Genomic DNA, 23,312 nt, shown 5'->3' on the forward strand with positions numbered 1-23,312 from the left:
TGGGTCCTGCCGCCCTCCCTTCTGGATCTCCCTCCATTACACTTCCCGGGGACTGCCTGGTGCTCCTGTTCTACTCTCCACGAAGCCTTCCTGTGGGCTGGGACACTTTCCTACCATTTGACACCCCGAGGGGCCAGTTACTCAACCTACTGGAGTCAATTTCCTCATCTCTAAAACCAGGATCATAGCAAAGTTGCAAGGCTTACCCTAGAGCACATATACAAGGTGCCTACCACACGTCAGGGGCAGAGGATGATCGATAAGTGTTTGCCGATTATGGTCCTGGATTTACGAGCGAACACAAGAATTCTTTGAGGAGTGAAGGTGGCTTTAAATTTCCCGTGATTTGATTTTCTCCTCTGTTCTGAGGATTCATTCCCACTCCTGTGCGCTCCAACATTGTTTTCAATAGATAACTCAAGAATGAATCCAGGAAGGTGCTTTCTGGGCCTCCATTCACGGAGCGGATAGCGATGAATGGTGTCTGAGTGGCAGGCAATGTGCTCAGCTTTGGGGACACAGGTAGTCAGTGTCCCTGCCCCATGTCACTGTCCATGTGTGGGAGGAGACAGCAGGTAAACTGTGCTCACAACACAGTGAGATGCGTGCTGCTTGGAGGAGACATCAGGGTACAGAGCAGGTGCCGACTCAGGCCAAGGGGACAGGCATGTTTCTGAAAAGGGGCCCCTTTGCTTAGATTCCTGAGAGATGAAGGAGCACCTAAAACAGACCACAGAGAATAAAGGAGGTCCCAAGTCTTGGGGTACATAGGACACTTGGGGAGCAAGCCTGGCTTGCTTCTGGGTGGGGTATAGACAAGTCAGGCCCCTGAGCCAACCACAGGTGAAGGGTATCTACATTAGAAGGGTGTCTACCAGGAGGTGGCTGGGGTGCGAGCATGGCATGTAGCTGGCACACAGCCAACCAGGAGGGCAGTGGGGGCTGCCACCGTCCCCATAGGCAGGAGGGAAGGGCAGAGCTCAGCTGCCAGCATGGAGACCCACAGGATCCAGGATGCAGACAGAACAACTGGAGGGTGACAGGGAGAGGACTCCACAGACCTGGGCTTGGGTCAAAAGGGGAATGAATGGGGGGGCCTGCCTGGGATGGAGCAGGTGTTGGGCAAACAGGAAGCGGCTGTCGAGAAAGGTGGCCCAGGCAGGCTCCGCGAGGTTTGGGGTAAGGAGCAGAGGAAGCACCTACATGATGGACAGAGGAGAGACAGGGAGGAGGGGCCGCAGGAGTGCAGAGAAGCATGTCTGCTCTGGCAGCTTCAGGGCTCTTGCCAGGGTCAGTCAAGGTCAGAGGTAAGAGCATTTTAGCTACAATAAAGCTTCAGTCAACAGGGACACGATATAACATCCAGGGACAGGACACTCACAGACCTCACCCTGGCTAACACAGAAGGTCCCTTGCTGGCCCAGTGATGGGGACCCTGCAGGGCCCTCCCTCCACTTGTCACATAGGCGCTCCTCAGTTGGTTTTCCAGCCGCCGCAGGCCTCACGTGGCCCTCCTCGCGCCATCCCACTGTCTGTCACCATGGCGGGCTCGGGGGCCGCCTCTCCACCGCATCTCCCACCCACAGCTGTCATCTCCTCTCCTGCTCTTTTCATCTCCTGTCAAACACATTTTGTACTTGCTGGCCCTGGGCCCTAAATCACTCCTCCTCCGGCTGGCCTTGGCTTCTATCCTCAGTATCTTTCAAGTGCAAACTTCCCCAGACGTGGTGTCACAATTGCCTCGTCACTTATTTTGCTTTCCAGTTCTAAAGTAAGTTTGACATTCAGGCAAGTGGAAGGCTCAGCGCCAAAAGCCGTCTGAGGCCTGCCTGGTCCCACACACCCTCCACCCACCCGGCCTTGTTCTCAGCTCAGGGCACCCTGCAGGAGCCACAGTACCCGGCTCAGAGGTGAGCAGTGGGTGCTGAACCAGGACCTTCCCAAACTCAGGGGCCCCCATCACCCCATTCTCACCTCCAGACCTGCCCCTTCTACCCATATCAGTGAAGTGGCAGGAAGATCAACGGGCCCAATGCCCATTGTGGTCCTAATGTGAAACTAATTTGACTTCTCACAGGCACAGCTGACCGTCACTGGGTGCTTACTAGAGGTTAAAGACTGTGCTCAGCATTTGACATGAATCATCTCACCTCCCTCTGGCTACCATCATTGTCCCCATTTTACAGATAAAGAAATGAAGTCTAGGGAATTTGAGCAAAGTGGCAGAGATGTTTTGCCTCAAAGCTCACAGAGGTAGAAGATCAAGTTCTACTTCAGACAACCAGTTCCCTTGCCTGAGCCTCAGTATCCTTCCTTGAAATGGCAATGACCCTTCACCCAAAAGGTTACTGGAACATCATGGGAAAGAGATGGGAAAGTACTTCCTAAAGTCCTACACATATACAAGGAAGGAACAGTCTTATTCTAAGGACTTACTATATGGTTCATCCAGCCTGATTCCTCTCCTAAGCCAGTGCCCACACGTTCTTACTGGTGGAAGTGTGTACAAACCAGCAGATAGAGCTGGAAGTCATCTTAATGTTTATCTCTGACCTATGACAGGTGCCCAAGTGGACACCAGGGAGCTAACAGGGTTGTTGGGTGTTATCCTAGGAAGACCTAGGCCTCCTGGTGCTCAGCCCAGTAATTTTTCTCCCTTAATCTTATTGTGTTGCCTCAAAAATGTTGAAAAACATGCCAACAATAACCAGAAGAGAAGAGGCTGCTGAGGGACTAAGAGCCAAGCTTGGTGTCTGGTTCTGGGGCAAAGGGCATAGACAGATGGAAAGAGAAAGGACACAACACTCCATTAGGCATGAGGCTGGCCAACAGGCTGATGAAGAAGGGTTCGACAGGACCTGGCAGGTGTAGAACACAACAAGATACCATGACTCAGCTTCCAGCAAGGGTACAATAGAAGACTCAGACAATAGCAAGTGACAGACAACCTAGATGGAGCAACTGGAACTCTGCACAACCACTTCGTGAAATGTGGAACAGTGTTTCTGAAAGATTCTAGGAATACACTCCACAGAAATACATGCACATGTCACCAAAAGACAAGTGAAAGATTAATCACAGAACTCTATTCCTAAGAGCTCCAAATGGAGAAACCCCAAATAAGAGCTAATAGTTGAACAGAAATATCAAATGTAATATACCCATACAAAGGAACAATAGGCAGCAATCAAAATGAACCAACCATATGTCTTGCAAAATGTGGCTGAACTTCATATACCTTAATGTCAAGGAATGTCTGACACACGGAATATAATGTGTAATCTCATTTGTATAAAATTCAAAAACAAGCAACAATAATCTATACCATTTGAAGCCAAGATAGTATTACGCAGGTGGATACCAATGGGGCAGGGCACAGAGTGGCCTCTAGCAAAGGCTTATGTTCTTTTTCTTGATTGTGGAAAAAGAAACATGGGTGTATTCTCTTTGGAAAAATTCTTCAAGATGCACACGTTAAGAAGTGTGTCCTTTCTGAATGTATTATACTTCACTACAAAATTTACTTAAGATGAAGAGACATTTTGGTCTTGGGGCAAATTTTAATCTTGTAGGAAGATTTTGAAAAGTCATGGAACTGGAAAGATTCAATGCAATCTATGAAAAGAGGAGAGAGCCACCATCAAACTCATCAATACTGTCTTCTTGACTCCATGCAGCATTAAAGAGAGTACCCTGGGGTGCAGATTTTCATTGTTACTAAACCCCTGAGCTCAAGGGCCAGGACATATTTTTAAGGGTGGCCCCAGGGAACATGCCTGCTGTGGGAAATAGTCCACAAGGTGGGGATGTACCAAGTAGCCTGGGGAGGGCAGTAAGGTAGGTCCTAAACATCCAACTGGGGAATTTACTCACGTGGAGAATCTACATCTCATGAGAGTAAATTTTCAGTGTACCTTTCCACTGATACATCCTGAATAGTCTTCAACTCAATAATTTGTAGAATGGATTCCTCATGACAAATATTTAATCCCATTCCGTTTTTCATTCTGGCACTGAACATATGTCTACATCTCTTTCCACACTTCTTGTCCTTTGCTTCATTCTGCAGACAATGTGAAATGAGGGAGGCAAAAACTCAGGGAGAAGGAAGGGGAGTCTGTCCCCAGAACCAGTGCCACTTGGTACCTTTCAAAGCCACACAAGGTTTTCTCTGGTTGCTCTATTAGGATTTGTCCCAGAAGACAAGATGACAGTCTTCTATTGCTACTGGGGATTGAATTCAGGTGTGCTTTGCTGCTGAGCTACATCCCCAGCCCTTCTTATTTATTTTGAGACAGGGTCTTGCTGGCCTAGACAGGCCTTGAACTTATGATCCTCCTGCTTCAGCCTCCTGAATTGCAAGGATTATAGGTGTGTGCCATCACATCTAGCCAGATGACACTCTTTATTCCATTAGATGACTAAAATGCCATTTTTGTGCTTTTAGAGAAAACTAAAATGTCATTAATGATCAAACTATCAAAACTGGGAAACCTAGGATCCTCGTGTATCATCGATTTTCCTTGCTTTCCAAAGTATAAGTCAAACACACACTTCCTCCCTCTCTCTATCTCAGGGAACCTGGGCATAAAGGTGGTTTTATATTTGTGATAGAAGGGAAAAAAATATATGGACTTAGAATCTGAACTTGAATTTGGGTTTCAGCGAAGCATTGATTAGCTGTGAACTTGGACAAACCCCTAACCTCCCTGAACCCGAGTCTTCCCACCGAGGTGAGTGGTTCATCTCTAGTCTTGCTGTCATGCCCAGGTTTCTGCAGCCTACCCTGTGCTTAGTCCCCAAACCCAGCAACTGGATCGGGGGGAAGAACAGACCCCTTTTTCTGCTCCCTGACAGATCCTTCTTCTCCAGCACAGTTCTTCCTTCTCACCTCTCCCACTCTACTGGGAACAAACTCTTCAGTGTAAGAGCTAGAGTCTCACTGTGGAGGCTGGGGTCTCCATGGCCTACTCTACCCCTGGGGTCGACCCCAAGTCAGTCCAAGCTTGGTTTGGTAATGCTGCCCTTGGAGGGAGGGAGTACCAATGCTGCCTGGCCTTATTTTGTCTGGTCCCACGACGGTCTCCTGTCCCCTGTAAGGAGACCCCATAGGTGATGCTGGACGGGGAGCTGCTGCTCAGGGCATCTCCCATGTTGCTATGGCAACGAGGCAATGGCAGCATGAAAGCCAGGGTATGGCAACATTTACTGAGTTCATCTAAGCCCCTCATCCTGAAGTCAAGACTTGGCCAAACACGTCCCAGAGTTTCCCTTCTAGAATGTTCTTTCCCACTCCTCCCCTCCATCACCCCATACTCAGAGGTAAATTCGACCAGTTCCTAAAATTCACTGTGGTTCTACCACTTCCTGACATTTTCTTATGTCCTTCTCCCCATATGGAATGCCTACCACCTGGTAAAATCCTAAACTCTAACATGTCTGTCCTAATTTTTGCCCAAGTGCCATCTCCTTCAAAAGGCCTCAGCTTCCTGTCCACATGTAAATCCTTCTCCTGCACAGGCCAGCCTATGCCATGCTGTTGTCTTCTCAGGAAAGCTTCCAGCTCCTGCACTTGGCTCCACAACCAAGATAGAAACAGCCACACCACAACCTGGGCCAGGATGGGGGATGGGTGTCTGGTCACTGTGAGCAAGAAGTCAGTGCATCAATACCAGAGTCAAGGGGGCAGGAACTTGATGCAATCCACATCTGAGCATCAGGAATCTGTCCCACGTGGATTTCTCCTATTAGACCAACAGGCTCTTAGGGGATGGGGTCCAATTCCCCACATAGACCTTGGAGTGTGGCTAATGCCCAGTAAATGTGTTCACTGAATGAATGAATGAGCAGATGAATAAATAAATGAGATACCCAAGGCCAAAGTTGGTGGAATTCCATAGAAAACAAGATGCAAGAAAACAAATTGGCTAAGGCAGTGTGTCCAGGTGGGGAAGGCTGAGGGGTTGAAGGCTAAGGGGTTGCCCCTTGAGAAATCTCCCTGAAACTCAGAGCAGGCAAGTGCAGAAGAGGCCAGCAGGCTCAGTGTTCAAGGAATCAGGCCACCGGGAATGAAGAGGAACCCTGACCCAGAGGCACCTTCCACCGCAGGCCAGGGCAGGTCTTTCCATCTCACCTGCAGAGAATGATCCAGAAGTCCTGTAGGGGGAAGTGCAAACAGCTGCCAAGCTCCCCTGACTGGGGCTACTGCAAAGTCACTTCCAGGATGTTTTGAATCTGCTGTTCCCGTCCTCCCCCAGGGCAACCTGAACTCTGCGATGCTCCTCAGTGAAGCACACTCAGAGCCACTTTCAATGGGTTTACATCCCTGCATTGAAAAATGGCACACTGGAGGGACCAGAAAGTAGCAGATGGGGATAACTTGTTTGCAAAAGCTAAGTGTCTGTGATGGGTTTCCCCTTCCCTCCCCTCGGCCTTGATGCGGAATCACTACACTGTGCTGAGCTAGTGGAATAGCCTTGACTCTCAGGGAATATGAGCATTTTTTACGCTCAGCCGTTCCAGCCGTAAAGATTTTTATCCTATTACTGTTAAGTGACGAGCACAAGGAGAGAAATGATGATGATCTTTGGCAGTCATTCCAACCGAGTAAATACAAGGAGGGAGAAGCGCGTTGGGAGCCCGGGCCACAGCCCCTTCGTTTCCCGGGATGAAAAGGAGCAAAGGAAAAATGTCTTTCTGGTGAGATGTATCCAAGTGTGGAATTTTCCCTCCAGGCAGGCAATGGGCGCCCCACTGTTCGAATCATTTAGCGCCACACTGGACTGAGGCAGGGAGAAGGTGCCCAAGGGAGCAGGCAGACCCAGCCAGGCCGGGGAGGTGACCTAATGAAGCTTCCCCCACTCTACTTCGGTGCAGCCCACAGCTCAAAGGCCATGTCCACCCTGTCACCTGCTCCCCTGCCATCCAAGCAACCCCATAATAGGCATTGCTAGGCAATAGCAAAAATATACATGGGCTTGATCGAAATATTTCCCCCTGCTTGAGTCTCCATCTGATGGCTTCTTGTTTGCCAGATATTTTATGTGCTACTGGGATGATGGCAAACCCAACTGTTGTCACCAGTACTTGGTGATGGGGTCGGGGCGGGAGGACCAGAAAAGGAGGACTGTATGTCAGAGCAGTCACTGCTTTATAAACCGCAAGCTCCCTCTGGGGACCTCGCCCCAGCTAGAAGTTGCTCTTCTTGACACTGACACCTTTCTACATGGCACATACTATGTACCACCCCCTATGACACATGTAGGTGCATTTTATTCATTCACAGGACCAGGGCAGTGATGTGGAAACTGATCATTGGTATGGGGGAGTGGGGAGTTGAAATCAGGGTGCCCCATTTTTCTGTTCAGTGGAGGTGGGACCGGATTGGGGGACACATGTGTACATATCTGCACTGAGAAGACCAACCACAGAGGGACACATCAATCCACATCTGTGTGGCAACTCACGGAATGATAAATCTTTGAGGTTATCTGGACCAAGAGCCCACTTTACAGATGAGAGGAGCTGGGACATTCTAAAGGCCACTCGGGTTCTCTGGTCGCCACTCCTCTCACCCAGCCTGTGCTGGGAATGAGACCAAGCCAGGACATGATGTCGAAGGGCCTGGTTCCAGTGGCTGGGGAGGCTGAGGCAGGAGGACCACGAGTTCATAGCCAGCCTCAGCAACCCTGTCTCTAAATAAAATCTTAAAAGGGGAGAGAGGAGGGGACTGGGGATGTGGCTCAATGGTCAAGCACCCTGGGTTACATCTCCAGAACAACAACAACAACAAAATAGAAGCCATTTCCAGCCTTGGGATTGTGAAAATCTTGGAAAACGGATGTAAGGAGTAGGCTGGGGGCGTGGGAAGGGTGTTAGCTCAGCAGTGTGAATGAGGAGGGGACCAGCTTCCATTTGAGGCTATAACCATACTGGATGTCACATCACCCACTACCCACCCCCTGGGCCCTGGACACCCTGAGAAGGGGGAGTGCAAGCCTGCCCCAGTGTGATCTTGCGATCCTCGCCTCAGGCCTCCCAGACTCTGGATAAACCCGACTGCCTGCCGCAGACGCACTCCAGAAGCAGGGGAAAGGTAACTGTTCGATTGCATGCACAGAATGAAGCCCCTGGGCTTCTCTTGACCTCGGATGCCAGGACGGCGTCAATACATTTGGCGATGCAATCAGCACGGAGGCCTGTCGGGTGGAAACTTCCACAGCCTTCCTCCCCTCCGGGTCACCTGGCACCTTCCGATTCCTAAGCAATTCGCCCCGCACCCGCCCTCCTGGCAGCGCCTGCTCTAATGCTCGGCTAATAGTTCTCTGTTTCAGGCGCTGTCCAAACGCTTCCTATAAATCAGAATCCAATTACTGTGGTAAGAAAATTGGAAGCAAATTTAATAAGCTCGGACCCCTCCCACATGCTGTTCCTTCACTCTTCTCCTTTCAGTAATGAGAACTCTTTAAGGGAAAAAGCCTTTTTCCTTTAACTCTGTGTCTGCTCTCTTGATTCCTCGTAAGAGGCCCCTGAGGGTCAAAGGATAATGAGATGAGAGCTTCTTTGAGCCCCTCTTCTCCTCTCTACGTGTATGTAAGGCAGGTGGCAGAGAGTGGCCCATGGTCTTTCCAATCTTACTCTTCCATTTGTTCAAAAAATAATTAAACCCTATCCCATGCCAGGCACTGTGGTGGATGCTCAGCATGTTACCCTAGAGGGCGGCCGGTGACTGGTGGATATCATACTCAGCAGGACTTTAGCTGCAAGGCATGATGGGAACACAAAAGGGCCCAGGGGAAGCAAAGCCTGTATCAATGGGATTGAATCCCATGAAGAAGCCAGAAGCCCAGTGTGGGCCTATGGACCTGGGCTCAGGGGTGGCCCTGCTTTAGCAGGTTCTTGGTAGAGGTGATGCCAAATGCCAGGAGAATGGCAGGACATGGATCCTGTGGATGAAGGAAATGGGAGAAAAGGGAGGAACAAGAAAGAACCCAAGAGGTCAAAGTCTCCACAGGGGAGAGACTGAAGCCACATTACCTAGACAGAGGGAGAGAGCTATAGCACATGGCAGATAGGTGGCCTTAATCAGGGACTCTACTCTCTACTCAAACCCTGGGCCTTTCAGCTGAACCATTCCACCCATGGACTTCATGTGGGCCACAAAAGCAAGCCACAAAGGTAAGCCCATGCTCTGTGGTTTCTAATGAGGGAGCCTCAGAATCAGCTCACTGGTAGTGCTTGCTCATAATCATATTGCTGAGATGCATCCACTGAGAATTCTGGGTGAAACCTAAGAATGTGCATTCTAATAAGCTCCCATGCCACCGCCTATGCCGCTATTCTGCAACTTTGAGAACCGTTGTTCTAAGCCCTCACCATTCAGAGTCTGATCCACAGACCTGGGGCATTGGTATTGCTGGGAGCTTTTTATAAATGCAGAATCTAGGGTCCCAACCCAGAGCTACTGAATCAGACTGAGACAAGATCTGCAGAGGATCTGTTTGTTTGCCTATTTGAGAAGCACTTACCTAGAGCAGTGGTCCTCAACCTCGCAGCTCATTAGAGTCACTTGTGGAGCTTAGAAAGGACATACTTCAGCTGATTGGAGTCTGGGTATCAGCACTTTAAAAAGGCTCCCCAAGTGCCTCTTGTAAGGAGCCTGGACTGAGAACTGCTGAGGCCAATGCTTATGAACAACACTCTACACTGCAGGGGTTTGATTCCACTCGATCCCATTTCTCTGGCATTGAGCCTGACCTTGAAGCCCACGTCTATTCTCCCTGCTCCCACTGCCATGCATAACGACTCAATGATCTTATTAATAATGCCTCTTCCTGGTTCTTGGGATATTGGTGCTTCTTTAATTTGGGGTCTGGTTGCAACATGCTGAAATTTTCTGAATTATTTACTTTGGAATAGGTCAGTCTTTACCACGTATTTTTTATTTGATCCTTACAAAATCCAAATTAGGCAGGATCATTATTGTTAATTTTATCTTTGTTTGTCAAAAGAGGAAATTGAGGTACAGAGATGCTAGACAACTTCTTCAAGTTTGTTCAGCTTGGACTTGAAACAGGACAGTCTGAGCCTGGAGTCCCTGTCCTGAACCTCTGAGTAAATTCTGCTTTGAGGAGGTTTGCCCCATTATCTTGCCAGCGATGGGGTTGGTCATACATATTTATGTTCGGTTTTGGAGAATCAAGGTGAAAAGCAGAGTCAGATTTACAGTAGTTATCTTTACTGCAGTTTTGTCCCCCAGGGGACACATGGCAATGTCTGAATGTGTTTCTGATTGTCACAACTTGGGAGAGGGTATGCTAGGAAGTAGAGACCAGAGATTGTGCTCAAATCCTACCATGCACAGGACTCATGCACAACAAAGTATTATCTAAGCCAAAATGTTAGTCGTGCTGCTGTTGAGAATCCCTGATCTGCAGGCTGTTAGTCCCCAGGAAACATGGCTGGTCAGAGCCATGGCAGGGTCCAAAAATGAGCCCCAGGGCTCCATTAGCCCAGGCAGGAAAACCTCAGGTGCTGCCTCAGGAAGAACTCAGGGTACAACAGGGAGGATGGAATCAGGGAGGGATTAGGGACTCCAACCTCAGCTAGTGTCCCTGAGTAGCAAGGGCGGGAAGAGAAAGGTCCTCTAGCTAGGGCCCATCTGAGGAAAGAAAGGCTTTGCTGGCAGCCTCTGAAGTTGTCATCACTACGGGTGACTCCAGCAGGGGGTGCACTCTACCAAACCCGACCCCAGGAGAGCCGATCCCATTGATGCCTCTCCAGTTCTATCCTGGCGCTAAGTTAGTATTCGGTAACCCCAAGTTAGCTCAACCCCTATCCCTTCTTCTTCCTGCATACTCAGAGTAAGTTCTATAAACCCAAAATTCTCAAGTAACAATCCTGGCTCCTGCAGGGCAAGGTTGTTGCCCTGAGGCAGACATATGGCTGATACAAGTTCCTTTTCTGTCTTCCCCAAAGGGTGCCTAAATTCTGCCCAAATCCTCTCTTCCCTCTTCGCAGCATTTCCAGAACACAGCTCCTTAACAGATGGAGTGTCCGCTGGGTGAGGTGCAGAGCCCAGAGCAAGGCTGGTGAGCTGGACTCCTGGGGACAGGTTCAGTTCTTTATCACCTACCACAGCATACTCCAGCCCTTGCAAAAATGCCCTTTTCTCACTCTCAGATCAGAGATGAGTGGCAGTGTGGAAATCAGTCCTGCTCTGAGTGCCCCCAGGTGCACCTTCATGGAGAATTCATGGAGCTACTTTCTGCAGGTGGGACCAGTCCCAGGTGCTCTTGAAGGGCTCTTGTCCTGATGCATCAGCAGCTTTCCTGGCTAGGAGGCCTCCTTTTGTCCCTCCGAGGGCCTCTGTATCTGGATTTAGGACAAGGGACAAACTACTTGCATGACACCCAGGGGGCTTCTCAGTCCTCCCTCTTCCTTGGTCTCTTTTACATAATTTTTGCTCAGGGAAATACAATAACTTGATATTTAAATAAAATTCTCACAAATACCAAGAAGCAAGATAAGTTCTGAGGAATTTAAATAGGAATTTAGGGCCCTGACTTTAAGTTGATATCAGGCCCGCAGAATGGAAGTGGTATGGCCCACGTCATGGGAATTCTGCTATAGGGGATGCCATGCGCTGCTCCTAAGGAAGGTTTCATAGTACCTTGAGGGGAGAGTTAAATTTGCAAACTGTCTGGGTTAGAAGAAGCCAGAATATCGAGTTCATCTCCCTCAATACATTCACAGGGAAATCAAGATTCTGGCTTCTTCTGGGAATGGTGGTGATTATCAAGAACTGGCCCCGTGGCTCCATGAATACACGCCATGTGAGACAGAGTTTCTGAGTTGTGCAAACTCATCAAGGAAACTGAGTCCACAAGCCTTTACCTAGTGCCAATTTAAGAACGACCAAAGTAACTAGTTTCATAAGTCATGGAAATTCTTTCTTCCCTGTGCATAAACCCCAATTTTATATATGTAGGTACCCAAAGACCCAAACAAATATAGGAAGCTAAGAATCCAAGGCCAGTACTACAGCCTCTTGGTCAACACTGCCTTCAAACTCCATCCCCAGAGAGCAGCTTGCTATTTGGCACAAAGTCTGTGACTTGCAACAGAGAGGGAATGCGTCCACACAGGTCTATGACACCTCTGGACTCCCAGGGCAGAGGCCAGGAAGCCCAGGAGAGGACTGGAGTTAGGCCTGGCTTGCTTGCTCAAGCCCCCTCAGAAAGCAGAAGGGCTGCCATGACACCAGGAATGGTTATTCCTGAGATCAAGCATCTCCACAAAGTCTCTTTTTGTTGAGAAACAAAGCTTTCTGCATAGTGCCACACCTGATCACTGTCACCTGATGAAGGGGTGGCCCGATCAAGAGGTAGCAAGAGGGAAGCTGGGTGAGTGGGCCCCTCTGCTGAGGACAGAACCAATGGCACATGGAGATGCCCCTTAGCTTCTCTTATCACATGGCAAATGTGCAAGAGCTATCTCAGAAAGGGTCTCCCCCAGTGACAGGAGAGACTCCAGCCTGACTTCCATGGGGTATGTCCATCCTGCTGTCTCCCACTCTGAAAGGCAGGCCAGGCTCTGGGAATCTCTCAGGGAAAAATATACAGTCATGCATTTATAGTCTCCATGAGTTCAGGACAAGTGTCACCTCGGGTGGGGGTAGGCACACACCCCCAACCTCATGGTAGAAAGTGGGGGGCCTAGGGGTGGCTCACGGTAATGGCTGCACAGACATCATGAACCCTTAGTGTCCAACCAGCAGCAAATGCCCCAGCTGGTGGCACTGGGCAGCATACACAGTGGGCCCCCAAATCAAGGCTGTTGCTGATCTGACCTGACTGCAGGGAGGGGTGGGGGTAGTGGCCTAGGAGAAGAAGAAGCACCTCAGATGACGAGTGTCCGGGACGGCCCGATTGCTGGAGATCCGCTCGCTCTCCCTCTGGTTGAAAGCATGGAGCTTATAGGGATCTTCGCCAACGCGCCACTTTTTGGCATTCAGATACCGCCGCTCATCAAACTGCTCCCATAGGTCTTCCCAGTCAGCGTCGGAAGGCTGTGTGACAAGGACAGAAAGTCTGTAAGAGTGGCTCCCTGCCCTCCACGAGCCCCCTGTCCATCTCTCAGCACCCAACCATGGAGATCAAGGTGGTTTCAGCAACGCTGGGCTCAAAGGTGAGGCCGGAGACAGAATATTAATAAACCCACCAGCAACAAGAACAAACAGGACAAGGACAAGAATGGCTGCCACCATTTAGTGAGCGATACACACCTGGCACTGTCCTGGGACCCTGACTCACCTCATCTCATGTCATCCTCGCTGCATCTGAGATGGACATGGCTCAGATTCCCATCATACAGAGGAGACGGCTGAGACAGGTAAGTGCCTGGCCAAGATCCCACAATTGGGAGCGTTGGGACCTTCTGGCGTCCTGACCCCAGAGGCCATCTCTCCAGGGCAATCTGAGAACACCTGGCACCATGGCTGGCACAGAGCAGGTACACAATGACCACCATTCTCTCCTCCCCTGCCACAGGAAAGGTGGTGACAGAAAGAAGGGGACCCACCTATAACAGTGTGTCCTCATCATGTGACAGGTCCTTTCTTTGGGCAACCCAAGAATCTGTGACTGTTTTTAGGAAGCATCAAAATGGCAGAGTGAGTAATGACCCTCACTGTATATGGACGTGGACACACCACTTTAGAAGGTGTCAGATGGCTTCTGTTTTCATGATCTCACATCATACTCACCATGACCCTCGGCTGAGCAGGAAAGATAGGGTTCCATGTAGGTGACTGGGCTGTGTGGGGTTGCACACTACCAAAATGGTGCAATCCAAGGCATAGAACAGCCTCCTGGGCCCCTCGAGCCTCGGAGACAAGGGGCTGCCTCCCACCAGAGTTCAGGATGTCTGGTTCCCACCCCCTGACTCACCAGCTCTGTGACCTACAGAGATTCTCCACCAGCAGGGCTGGACTTCCTGGCTGGGCAAGAGAGATGCTTACATTTGGATGCTATTTCCCAAGGGATGTTACTACTTTTACCCCTGGGGAGAACAGTCTGTATCTAAAAGGACCTGGGACCTTTCAGGTTCATCTGCACCATGAATGCTGTGTCTCTAGGAAGAACTTATTGATGGGGTTCTGACTTGGTACAGGAGGGCTGGTGGCCTGGGGCTGGCATCGTCACCGAGATGGAGCCGCTCATTTATGTGTCACTGACCCAAATCGTCATGCAAGTGTCTCATGCTGCCCAAGTCTTAAGGGAGCACAGAAAGCTGCACCCCATCACAGAGCAGGGTGTGCTTCCTGCACCTGGGAACCTGAGAGGGAAGGCCCAGGACAGGCTCAGCCAACAGTGGTGCAGGCACGTGGCAGCTGTGGCAGGTAAGAGGGGCCACGCCAGTCTGCACGTTCATCTTGGGCACCCGCGATCTTATCCAGTAATTGATCTCTCTCCCTCCCTCTTTGTTATCTCTTTTTGAAACAGCATTCTCCTGCTAATAGCACAAGATGAAGCTCTGGAAACCAGTGATTTTTATCCAATAATTGATTTTATTAATGTCCTGTGATACTGCTGCTCCAGAACATGCTAGGGAGAATTTAAGTGGGCGTGTGAAACCCCAAGCCTGTGCTATGCATTGTCAGAGTCTGACAGCTGTCACCTTTGGTTGGAACATCTCCCCAGGGTGACCTTGACATCTCATCTTCCTGGGAAGGGCCGTGGAACTGTCTCCCACTGGCTCATTTCCAGCTTCATTCATTGCAATTCTCGAAGTAAGTTGTGATCCCTTAAATTGCTCTAAGCCAAGGAGTAGGGAGGTGGAGAGGAGGGCCCGCCCTCAAGGGGGTGGCAAGGTGGCAGAGATACCATAGAGACCCTATGCTATCACACAAAGGGAGTTAACCACATAAGCTTCATGGCACGCTGTGAAAGCACAGAGGATTGAGGGCTACAGGGACAGCTCTGGATGATGTATCAAATAAATTAGATCTTGAAGGGTGAGAAGGGGTTTTACTTTGTGTAAGGGACAATAGGAGGGGTAAATAAGTGTGTAGCAACAAGCCAGGTAAAAGACAGTATGTTAGAGTCCTCTAGGCTAACAGAGGCCAAGCAATAAGGTGTGTGTGCACATTCACACGTGTGTGTAAGTTTACATAGGAAGATTATAAGGATCTGGCTAAGGATTATAGAGGCTGACAAATTCCAAGACCTGCGGTGGTCAGACTGGAGACCCGGGAAGAGCTGAGCTGGTGTTTCAGTTCAAGCCCTAGGTGGAAAAAACCATCCCAGCTCAAAGTCAGTCAAGCAGAAGTTCCCTCTTTTTTTTTTTTTGTTTTTGCACTGAGGATTGAACCGGGGGTGGGGGGGTGGAGGGAGAGGGGAGGTCTACCATTTCACTACATCCCTGCCCTTTTAAATTTTTATTTGAGATAGGTCTTGCTAAGTTGTCCAGGCTGTTCTCAAACTTGCAATCCTCCTGCTTCAGCCTCCCAAATCTTTGGGATCACCAAGACGCTGGGTGAGGAGTTCCCTCTTAATTTTGTTGTTCTATGGGGCCTTCTTCAGTGGACTGGATGTTCGGCCCCCACATGCACGCGTGTGCACACACACACACACAATGGAAGGGCAATCTGCTTTATTCAGTCTACAACCCAAATGTTAATCTCATTCAGAAACACCCTTACAGACTCCTTCAGAATACAGCTTGACCAAATGACTGGGCACCCTGTGGCCCAGTCAGGTTGAGCCTCGTATAAAATTAACCAGCACAGGCAGGAGGTCCAGAGACAGAGACTCTGCTCGGGGCATGGTTAGCTCAGGAGGGGAAGGCTGGAACAGGGATCACAAAGAGGACATGATGAAGGAAAAATCTAGAATGCAGCTAGGTCTCAGGAAGTAGGCCCCGGAGAAAATGTCTCTAGCCACAGGTGTAGAGTGGGAGTGGAGGGAAGAGAACTCCCTCAATGAGACCAGTCGATCGTTGGCTGCAGTCACCTAACCTGAGCCTTACAGCAGAGCCTTCCTGGGTGCCACTGGATGGTTCCTTCCATCTGTTGGAGAATCAGGTGGAAGGGCAGGCACCCATGACAACATGAGGGGACAGGAAGAGGAGGTGTAACCACCTCTTAGTCTCATCCCAGCCCTTACTCTTTATTCATACCAAACAGAGACCCAGGGCCACGATGGCACCAGGCCGTGGTTGCTGGCTCAGCCTGGCTCTTACCACCCACAGGAAGCAGAGCATCCCGGGCATCTCTGCAGGGTCTGCCTCTTAGAGAAGTTGCTATGAGAACTCAGCTGGAATTCTGGCCCCGGAAAGCCAGAGCAGCAGCCAGGCTGGCAAGGGAAATCGCATGAACAGTCAGTGGCAGGCGTCCTTGCAGGGGACTGTCCCCTCAGGATGTCACATGTGCAGAGTCCCTTTCCAGTTCGCTGCACTGAGACCCCTGGAGGGGTGTCAGTTGTGCTGGGAGCTGGGCTTTCCTACAGTGACATCTGAATATATTAAACGATGGTGAAGGTGTGTTTAAAATAATGACATTCTAAATTTTACCCAGAAGCTTACACATACCTTGTCACACACCCCTCACACAACCCCTTTGTGCAGGGTGGGCGGGGGTCAGCTTGCCCAAGCTCGCCAGCTAGGGAAGGATGAAAGCGCTGATTTAATTAATCCTCCAGCAGGCCCCCCAAGGCCACAGACAGGAACAAACTATGAGGGTAAAAAGTGCACCAGAGGCTCACGCTGTTCTATACCTACTGAAGTCAGATGGGTTCAGCAAGGGACTGGACCGCATGGTGCAGGAAGGGGACATCACCCACCATGAAGGCTAACTTTCACATCAAGTTTTCATAGGAGCTGTCCCATGAACATGCTGTGCCTATGGTAATGCCCCCATTCACTGAGCACTTATTATACCATATTTTATTTCCATAGCAAGAATCCTCCTCTGCCCACCCCCACCCCATCACTTTTCCACGTAAGGCAAAATAAAGCCTGGTGAAATCTGGCACGGAGGTCGGTGCACCAGGGGCTCCCCCGTCTCTGGCACTGGTAACCTGATCACTGAAACACCATCAGGGGCTCCCCACAGCCCTGGCCTCCCCTCTCCAGGGAGGGCAGGACTAACCTCACCAGCGGGGGCTGCCCGTGCCAATCTGATGGGCAGGACTGCTCTGCTCATGCCCACACAGGAAGAGCACACCACTTCCAGAAGCAAACCTCCTGTCTCACCCAGGATCTGCTTCACGGTCACACCTAGAGGCACCCCTGGGTGTGCTGGTCCCTCAGTCTAGATTCAAGATGGGGAAACAGGAGGCCCAACTTCATTCTCAGGCAATTCCACATTGTCCAATGCAGCTTGTACCAGAAGTCTGATGTTGGCACTGGAGGGTGGCTCACTGGCCTGAAGGAATGACATTAAGAAGATTAATGTTGTTTCCCACTTGCTGATTATTGAGTGTATTCCTGTATTGGTCAGGGTTCTCCAGCAAAACAAAACCAATAGGGTGCGTGTGTGTGCGTGTGCGTGCTTGTGTGTGGTATATGTGTGTGTACGGAGAGGAAAGATGGGGGAAGAAAGAGAAATAGATTTATTTTAAGGTACTGGCTTACACAATTGAAACTTGGAGTCTGAGACGGACAGCAGTCCCCACTGGTGGAATATCTTTCTGCTTGGGGGAAGGTCAGTCACTGTACAACTCCTAAGGCTTTCAACTGGTTGGACAAGGCCCACTCACATTATGGAGGGTGATCTGATTTACTCAAAGTCTACCTATTTACACGTTAAGGTCATCCAAAATATACTCTCAGGAAAACATCCAGAATAATGTTTGATCAAATATCTGGGCACTATGACCTAGCCAAATTGACACATAAAACTAACTACTAAAGGTCCCCTTGTCAGAACCTCAGAGGGAAGTAGTGAGGGGGGGAGTTTGAAATTTATTTCAAACCCCCACAAATCTATAATACAACAGCAAACTCTATTCCCAATTTTCAAATGAGGAAACTGAGGCGTGTGTTCCCAAGTTCACACAACAGCCAGGTGTCTGTCATGAAGCTTGTCTTTCTTACAGATGCAGTTTCTAAGCCAGCTGTGGGGCTGAGCTCTCACCTGCACACATCCAAGCTGCCACCAGGACCACAGCCGCTGCATCCCCAGTACCACCCAGTGTGCTCCTGATTTCCATGAGCTCCCAGAAGACCAGATACCCACAGGGATCCTCATGCCAACCTACAACTAGAACCTAAATAAGTTACAATAAGCATAGTTTTTGATGTATTGTAGGGCTTTCCAGAAGGAAAATCTTCAACATGCAAAGCCAGAGAAAATATAGGGTGCTGCAATTACAGTTGGGGTAATTGAATGAAAAGCAAAGACAAAATGTGAGTCTTCCCTGGGGGGAAAGGTCATTGAGAAGTTGGGTCCCTGACTCCCCCAAAATTGGACAAGTTAAACTTAGGACCTCAAGAAAAGAATGGAATGGTCCAGGTGGGTTGTACCCCTGGCTCTTGGAAGAAGCAAATATAAATCCTATCTGGAGAAAAGCATCCCCAATTAGGCTCCAAGACTCCCATGAAGGTCAATAAAAGATGAACTCACAATAAAAAATTACCAGATGCACAAGGGAACAAGTCACTACAGGCAAGAATCAGTGGGACCGAGAAAAAATCGACATCATCCAAGGGCTTCAAATACAGAAATTACCAGACAGAGAACAAAATACGACTGTAGAAATGGCCAGAGGGATTCAAAGACAAACCAAACAGAAATCTTAAAAATGAAAAGTACAACAATCGGAAGTCAACACCACCCAGGCCAAAGAGAAATGTTTACAGTCTGCAGCTCATCTTCACTTGGCTGTCTTATCATCGTTACCCTTAGAAAGTGGGTGAGCTAGTCATATTGTTCCCACTTCACAGATGAAAGAACTGAGTCTGGAGAAAACAGAGGAATTTCCTCAAGAGCACATCAATACGGTCCACTACCAAAATTATCACCCAAGAGTTTGACTTTAAAATGTGTCCCTTCCATCACACCAGATGTTACCATATAACCACAGGACCCTTTTGCCCTCCTGCCAGTTAGTCTCAAAAAGTACCTAATGATCTGCTCACCCCTGTACTTTTATCCAGCCAGCAAGGGCAGTCAGCACAGGGAGAGAGTACAAATGGTCCCACAGGGCTCTAACCTGCTACAGTAAATCCTTCCTACAGGGGATGCTCTGGGAAAGAATGACTATTGGTCACAGACTCCCCCAATGGGCAGGACAAACTCCAACAAAGGAGGGGCCACCAGCCCTTGGCCCACCTGGGCTCCTAACAAAGGAAAGAGCTGGAAAATCCTTTCCCTTCACGAGGGACAGCACATCAATTATGGATTATTAGATCAGATCTTCATTTTAATATTTCCTCCATGTATTATCACCTCCTCTTCTCACTGGAATTCTGTCTTGGGAGTTATTTAACTGATGTGCAGAAATCTAAATTTAATTTATTATGATCTAACTCACTTTAGAAGCCAAATTACCCCGCACTGGAGAAGGATCAAGTCAATATCCCACTTGGCTTTCTATTTATCTTCTGCAGGGTTTTCTCTCCTTTTCTTGAGTGTTCATTTTTATCTCGGGTGCTGGTCATAAATTTAAATTTTCCTCGGAATTAGACAATTGCTCCTTCAATGTTGTAGTTTAATGGTTGGTATTAATTATAGGAGCGTCACTCCTTAAAGGGTTTGATAGATAGAATGGACATATAATAGAGGAGGAAAGAGCTATTTCTCAGACCAGATGAGATAGCATATCATTCAACAGGGATGAGTTTACTCTTCTTCTTCCCCCTCCTGTCCTTTTTTCCAATTTCCTAACTTAACACTCAGGTGCTAGAAAATGGATCTGCTGGGTTTTGCCCCTCTGTGGGACCTCTGAGCCCCTGAGGCGTCTGCAGATTGGGACACCAAGCCTGGACCCCTCTCTCATGCTGGGCTTTTCTTCCTTTGATTTTCATCTCATTTAGTCTCTGAGGGCAAGAGTGACCTTGGCCTCCCTCTGTCCTCCCCACCTGCCCTCTGGCCTGCACTCACCACCCACATCTCATTTGAGTGCCACGTGCAGATACAACTTTGGGGGGAGCTTCGAGCGTTCTGGAAGAAGAAGAAGTTCCGATAATTATTATAATTGCCTGAAAATTCCAACTGTGAAATATAATATGATTAGCTGAATGGACGAAAGCCCAGGTTTTGTTTCTGGAATAGAAAAAAAGAAAGCTCACACAATTAAGACCTTAGACGGAGATTAATTTGCTTACTAATTAGCATGAGAGGGAGGTGCCAGGGGAAATGGAAGTCAGCATGGCAGGGGAAGAGGGCCGGCCAGCTCCAGGCACGTGTCAGGACGCGTGAGCCCCAGTGCTGATGGGCCTGCTTCTGCCCATCAACATCCCGAAATCCCACCACCAAAGACTAGACCTGCAGCTCCTTTATGGAAGCGCTTGTCACTTTCCTGAAGAATACATCCCGATTGCTGATGAATTGGGAGAGAGCTGGCCTTGCCCATGCTGTTTATTTCTTCATCCCTTTGTGTTCGGGGACTGGAACAGCAGGGTGGTCACTGGAACTCAAGAAGTCAGTGTTGTCCAGCTCCGGTACCCAGAGAGTAGGAGGTCAAGCAGGGACAAGTATCCTCATGTGGCAGGGGAAAAGGGGGGTTTAGTAGACCCAATAGTGGCACAGAGAAGGCCCGTGCTAGAGGAGAGCATTGCTAACAATAGGAACCAGCACCCAGAAGAGCCCAAAAGGAGGGACTGGATGTAGGGGAAGAGCTGGAAGTGGCTCTGGAAGGGCAGCCTCCAGCTGAACAGAGCTGGACACTGAGACATGCCATTTCTGGTGTGCACAGCTGAGCTATCCTGGGCACAGGGTCACCTCATTGTGTATCTACGGGGTGATGTGTCAGTCACCTCCGAGGGGCAGAGGTACCAGAGAGGGAGGCCAAACCCTTCCAGTGTAGCCCAACAACAAAGTCAGAGTGGCCTCCAGCACTTGGTTAGAGGCCCACCTTTAAAAAAAAAAAAAAAAAAACACTTATAGAAGAGAAACAACAAAACAAACAACAACAATAAAAACAGTGAAAACCAGACTTGGATTTCTTGATGATAGATGAACCCTCTCTAAGAGTTGTACATCTGTCCCCTTAGCTTGCTGTACAGGGCCAGGAAATATCATCAGGCATCATCAGAAAGCTCTTGAGCTGCAAGAAACAGCTATGGGGCCAAACAATTTTCAAGGGGCCCTAGTGAACCAGGGTATCTAGGGGAGCCACAATGAGTAGGCCTTGGGTGCCTGTGAGTGGAAATGTGAGAGCGGAGGTATCTGGTAGGTACCGCACAATACCTGCCTAGTTAGTTACCTTGCTTTAAACCTCCCTTTGGGCCAAACAAAATGTGCCCACGGGCTGATTTTGACTGCAGGCCACCAGATTATGACAGTAAAGGAATAAATGGAAAAGGGTCAAGAAACACCAGAAGGGGAAGCATCAAATAAATGGGAAATGAATCGTAGCAAGCCTTGTGCTTTTGTGACTTCTTTTCTCCTTCAAGGGTCCCTTGTTCATTTCAATCCAATTCTTGTGGACAGAAAAGCAGCAGCAAGAGTGTGTGTGTTGGGGGTGGGGCGCAGGAGAGGAGTGGAGGTGAGCCAAGAGGGGGAAGCAGGGCCCCAGGGATGATCCTTTAATTCCAGAAAGCCAGGCCCTGAACTTGGCTTTGCCTAGCCTGTCTTTTCAAACTCTTGCACTCAGTGTCTCACTCCATCCCAAGGGCAACACTAATCTTCCTCCGGTCCGGTTTTATGAGCTCCAATCAGATCTCAGAAGTGAGATAAGGTATGAAAAATTGCTTGGTAAGACATAATGCATATGTAACATATTATTATCGTCCACTTGACTGTGGTCACTATTATTTATTTTGGAGGCTGAATGCTAATAGAGGGAAAATGCAATTTACATTCAGCCAATTTATGTTGAGCTGCTTCTGCCTTCCCTGCGGCAGAGAATGGGGTCCCTGACAGCATCCACAGGCGACTAGATGCTTCTTCACCTTACAGTCTGGCTATAGGGATGGGTCATTATCAACACGGATGCTTCCTGCAGCTTGGAGGTCTTTTTTCTACCCCAAGTCTCCATCTCAAACACGGGGCGGGAAGCACAGTGCCAGGCGAATGATAAAACAAGAATCTATTTTAACAACCGTAATACATACTGGTAAGGTTATTCTCGGTTTAGAAGGCCAGAAATGGAGCCCTGTGCTGACTCCCTTTTTATGCACAAGGAGGTGGAACTGTCCTGGGTGATTCTGGGGAGACACCAGGCAGGATCAGAAGCCCAAAACTGCCTGAGACCCTGAGCACCCGGAAGGCCCAGGAACCTGAACTCAGAGTTAGCTGCTCACCTTCTGGCCCTCTCTTTGAGCCTTGTCAGTCCCAGTAGATCTTCTCCACGCCTCCTGGGTTTTGCTTCCCCTGGGGCCAGATGCCCAGGTTAACTGCTCCACTCATAAAGAGCATGGCTAGCAGGATTTGAAGCTTCCTTAAATCTCCCTCTTCTCAGGCAAAGAAGATTTTATTTCTTGGGAGATATCAAGATGGGAAATTATGAGAAGCCCAAGTAAAAGAACTTTCTCACACTGGACACAATCACCCCAAATAGCAATGACCACTGTAGCAAATGATCGTTTTGCAGCGCTCACTGGGCTCACTGCATGCCAGGTTCCACCTAAAAATGTCACTCCTTCAAAACTCAAACCTAATTATTTACCACATTTCACTTTCCTGGAGAAGAAACTAAGTTTGGGGAGCTAGAGTGGCTCAAGGTAACACAGCAAGTAGATGTTGGGTTTAATTCTGGGCAGGTTGACTCCATGCACGTGCTGGGCCAGGGCTTGGCAGACCCAGGATCATCAGGGAAGCGAGGCCCCAGCCCAGGTAGAGACAAAGGTAGGCTGAGTGGGGGGCCCTGGCCACAAGCATAGTTCTGCACCCTCTGGTCAAGGGCAGCCTAGAAACTCCTTCCCTCATCCATAAGCCAAAAGGTGCTCAACCAGAATACAGCTAGAAAGAGAGTTTCAGAGTCAAATGTCCCCTAAGTCTTTGTCACTCATTCCCCAAAGGTGACTTCAGTGAAAATCCTCCCACTCTCAGCTGAGCAGAAGCTGTTCCCCTCTCTTCTGCGCCCCTGAGGTGGAAGACTGATCTCCTGAGATACCTAGATACCGTGTGCAGCAAGGCCAGAGCGTCG

The 23,312-nt window shown here is 49.2% G+C and overlaps 1 protein-coding gene across 1 annotated transcript in view; it reads right to left on the reverse strand.

The window, feature by feature from the left end:
* The window catches only part of Galnt14 (polypeptide N-acetylgalactosaminyltransferase 14), a 198,825-nt gene that overhangs the window by 62,111 nt on the left and 113,402 nt on the right, over positions 1 to 23,312 (reverse strand). The window contains exon 2 of the mRNA XM_026401244.2: positions 12,900 to 13,069. Within this exon, the coding sequence (XP_026257029.1) occupies positions 12,900 to 13,069 (170 nt within the window). The remainder of the gene's footprint in view (positions 1 to 12,899; positions 13,070 to 23,312) is intronic.

The sequence above is a fragment of the Urocitellus parryii genome, chromosome 12 (assembly GCF_045843805.1).
Source record: "Urocitellus parryii isolate mUroPar1 chromosome 12, mUroPar1.hap1, whole genome shotgun sequence".
NCBI classification, from domain to species: domain Eukaryota; kingdom Metazoa; phylum Chordata; class Mammalia; order Rodentia; family Sciuridae; genus Urocitellus; species Urocitellus parryii.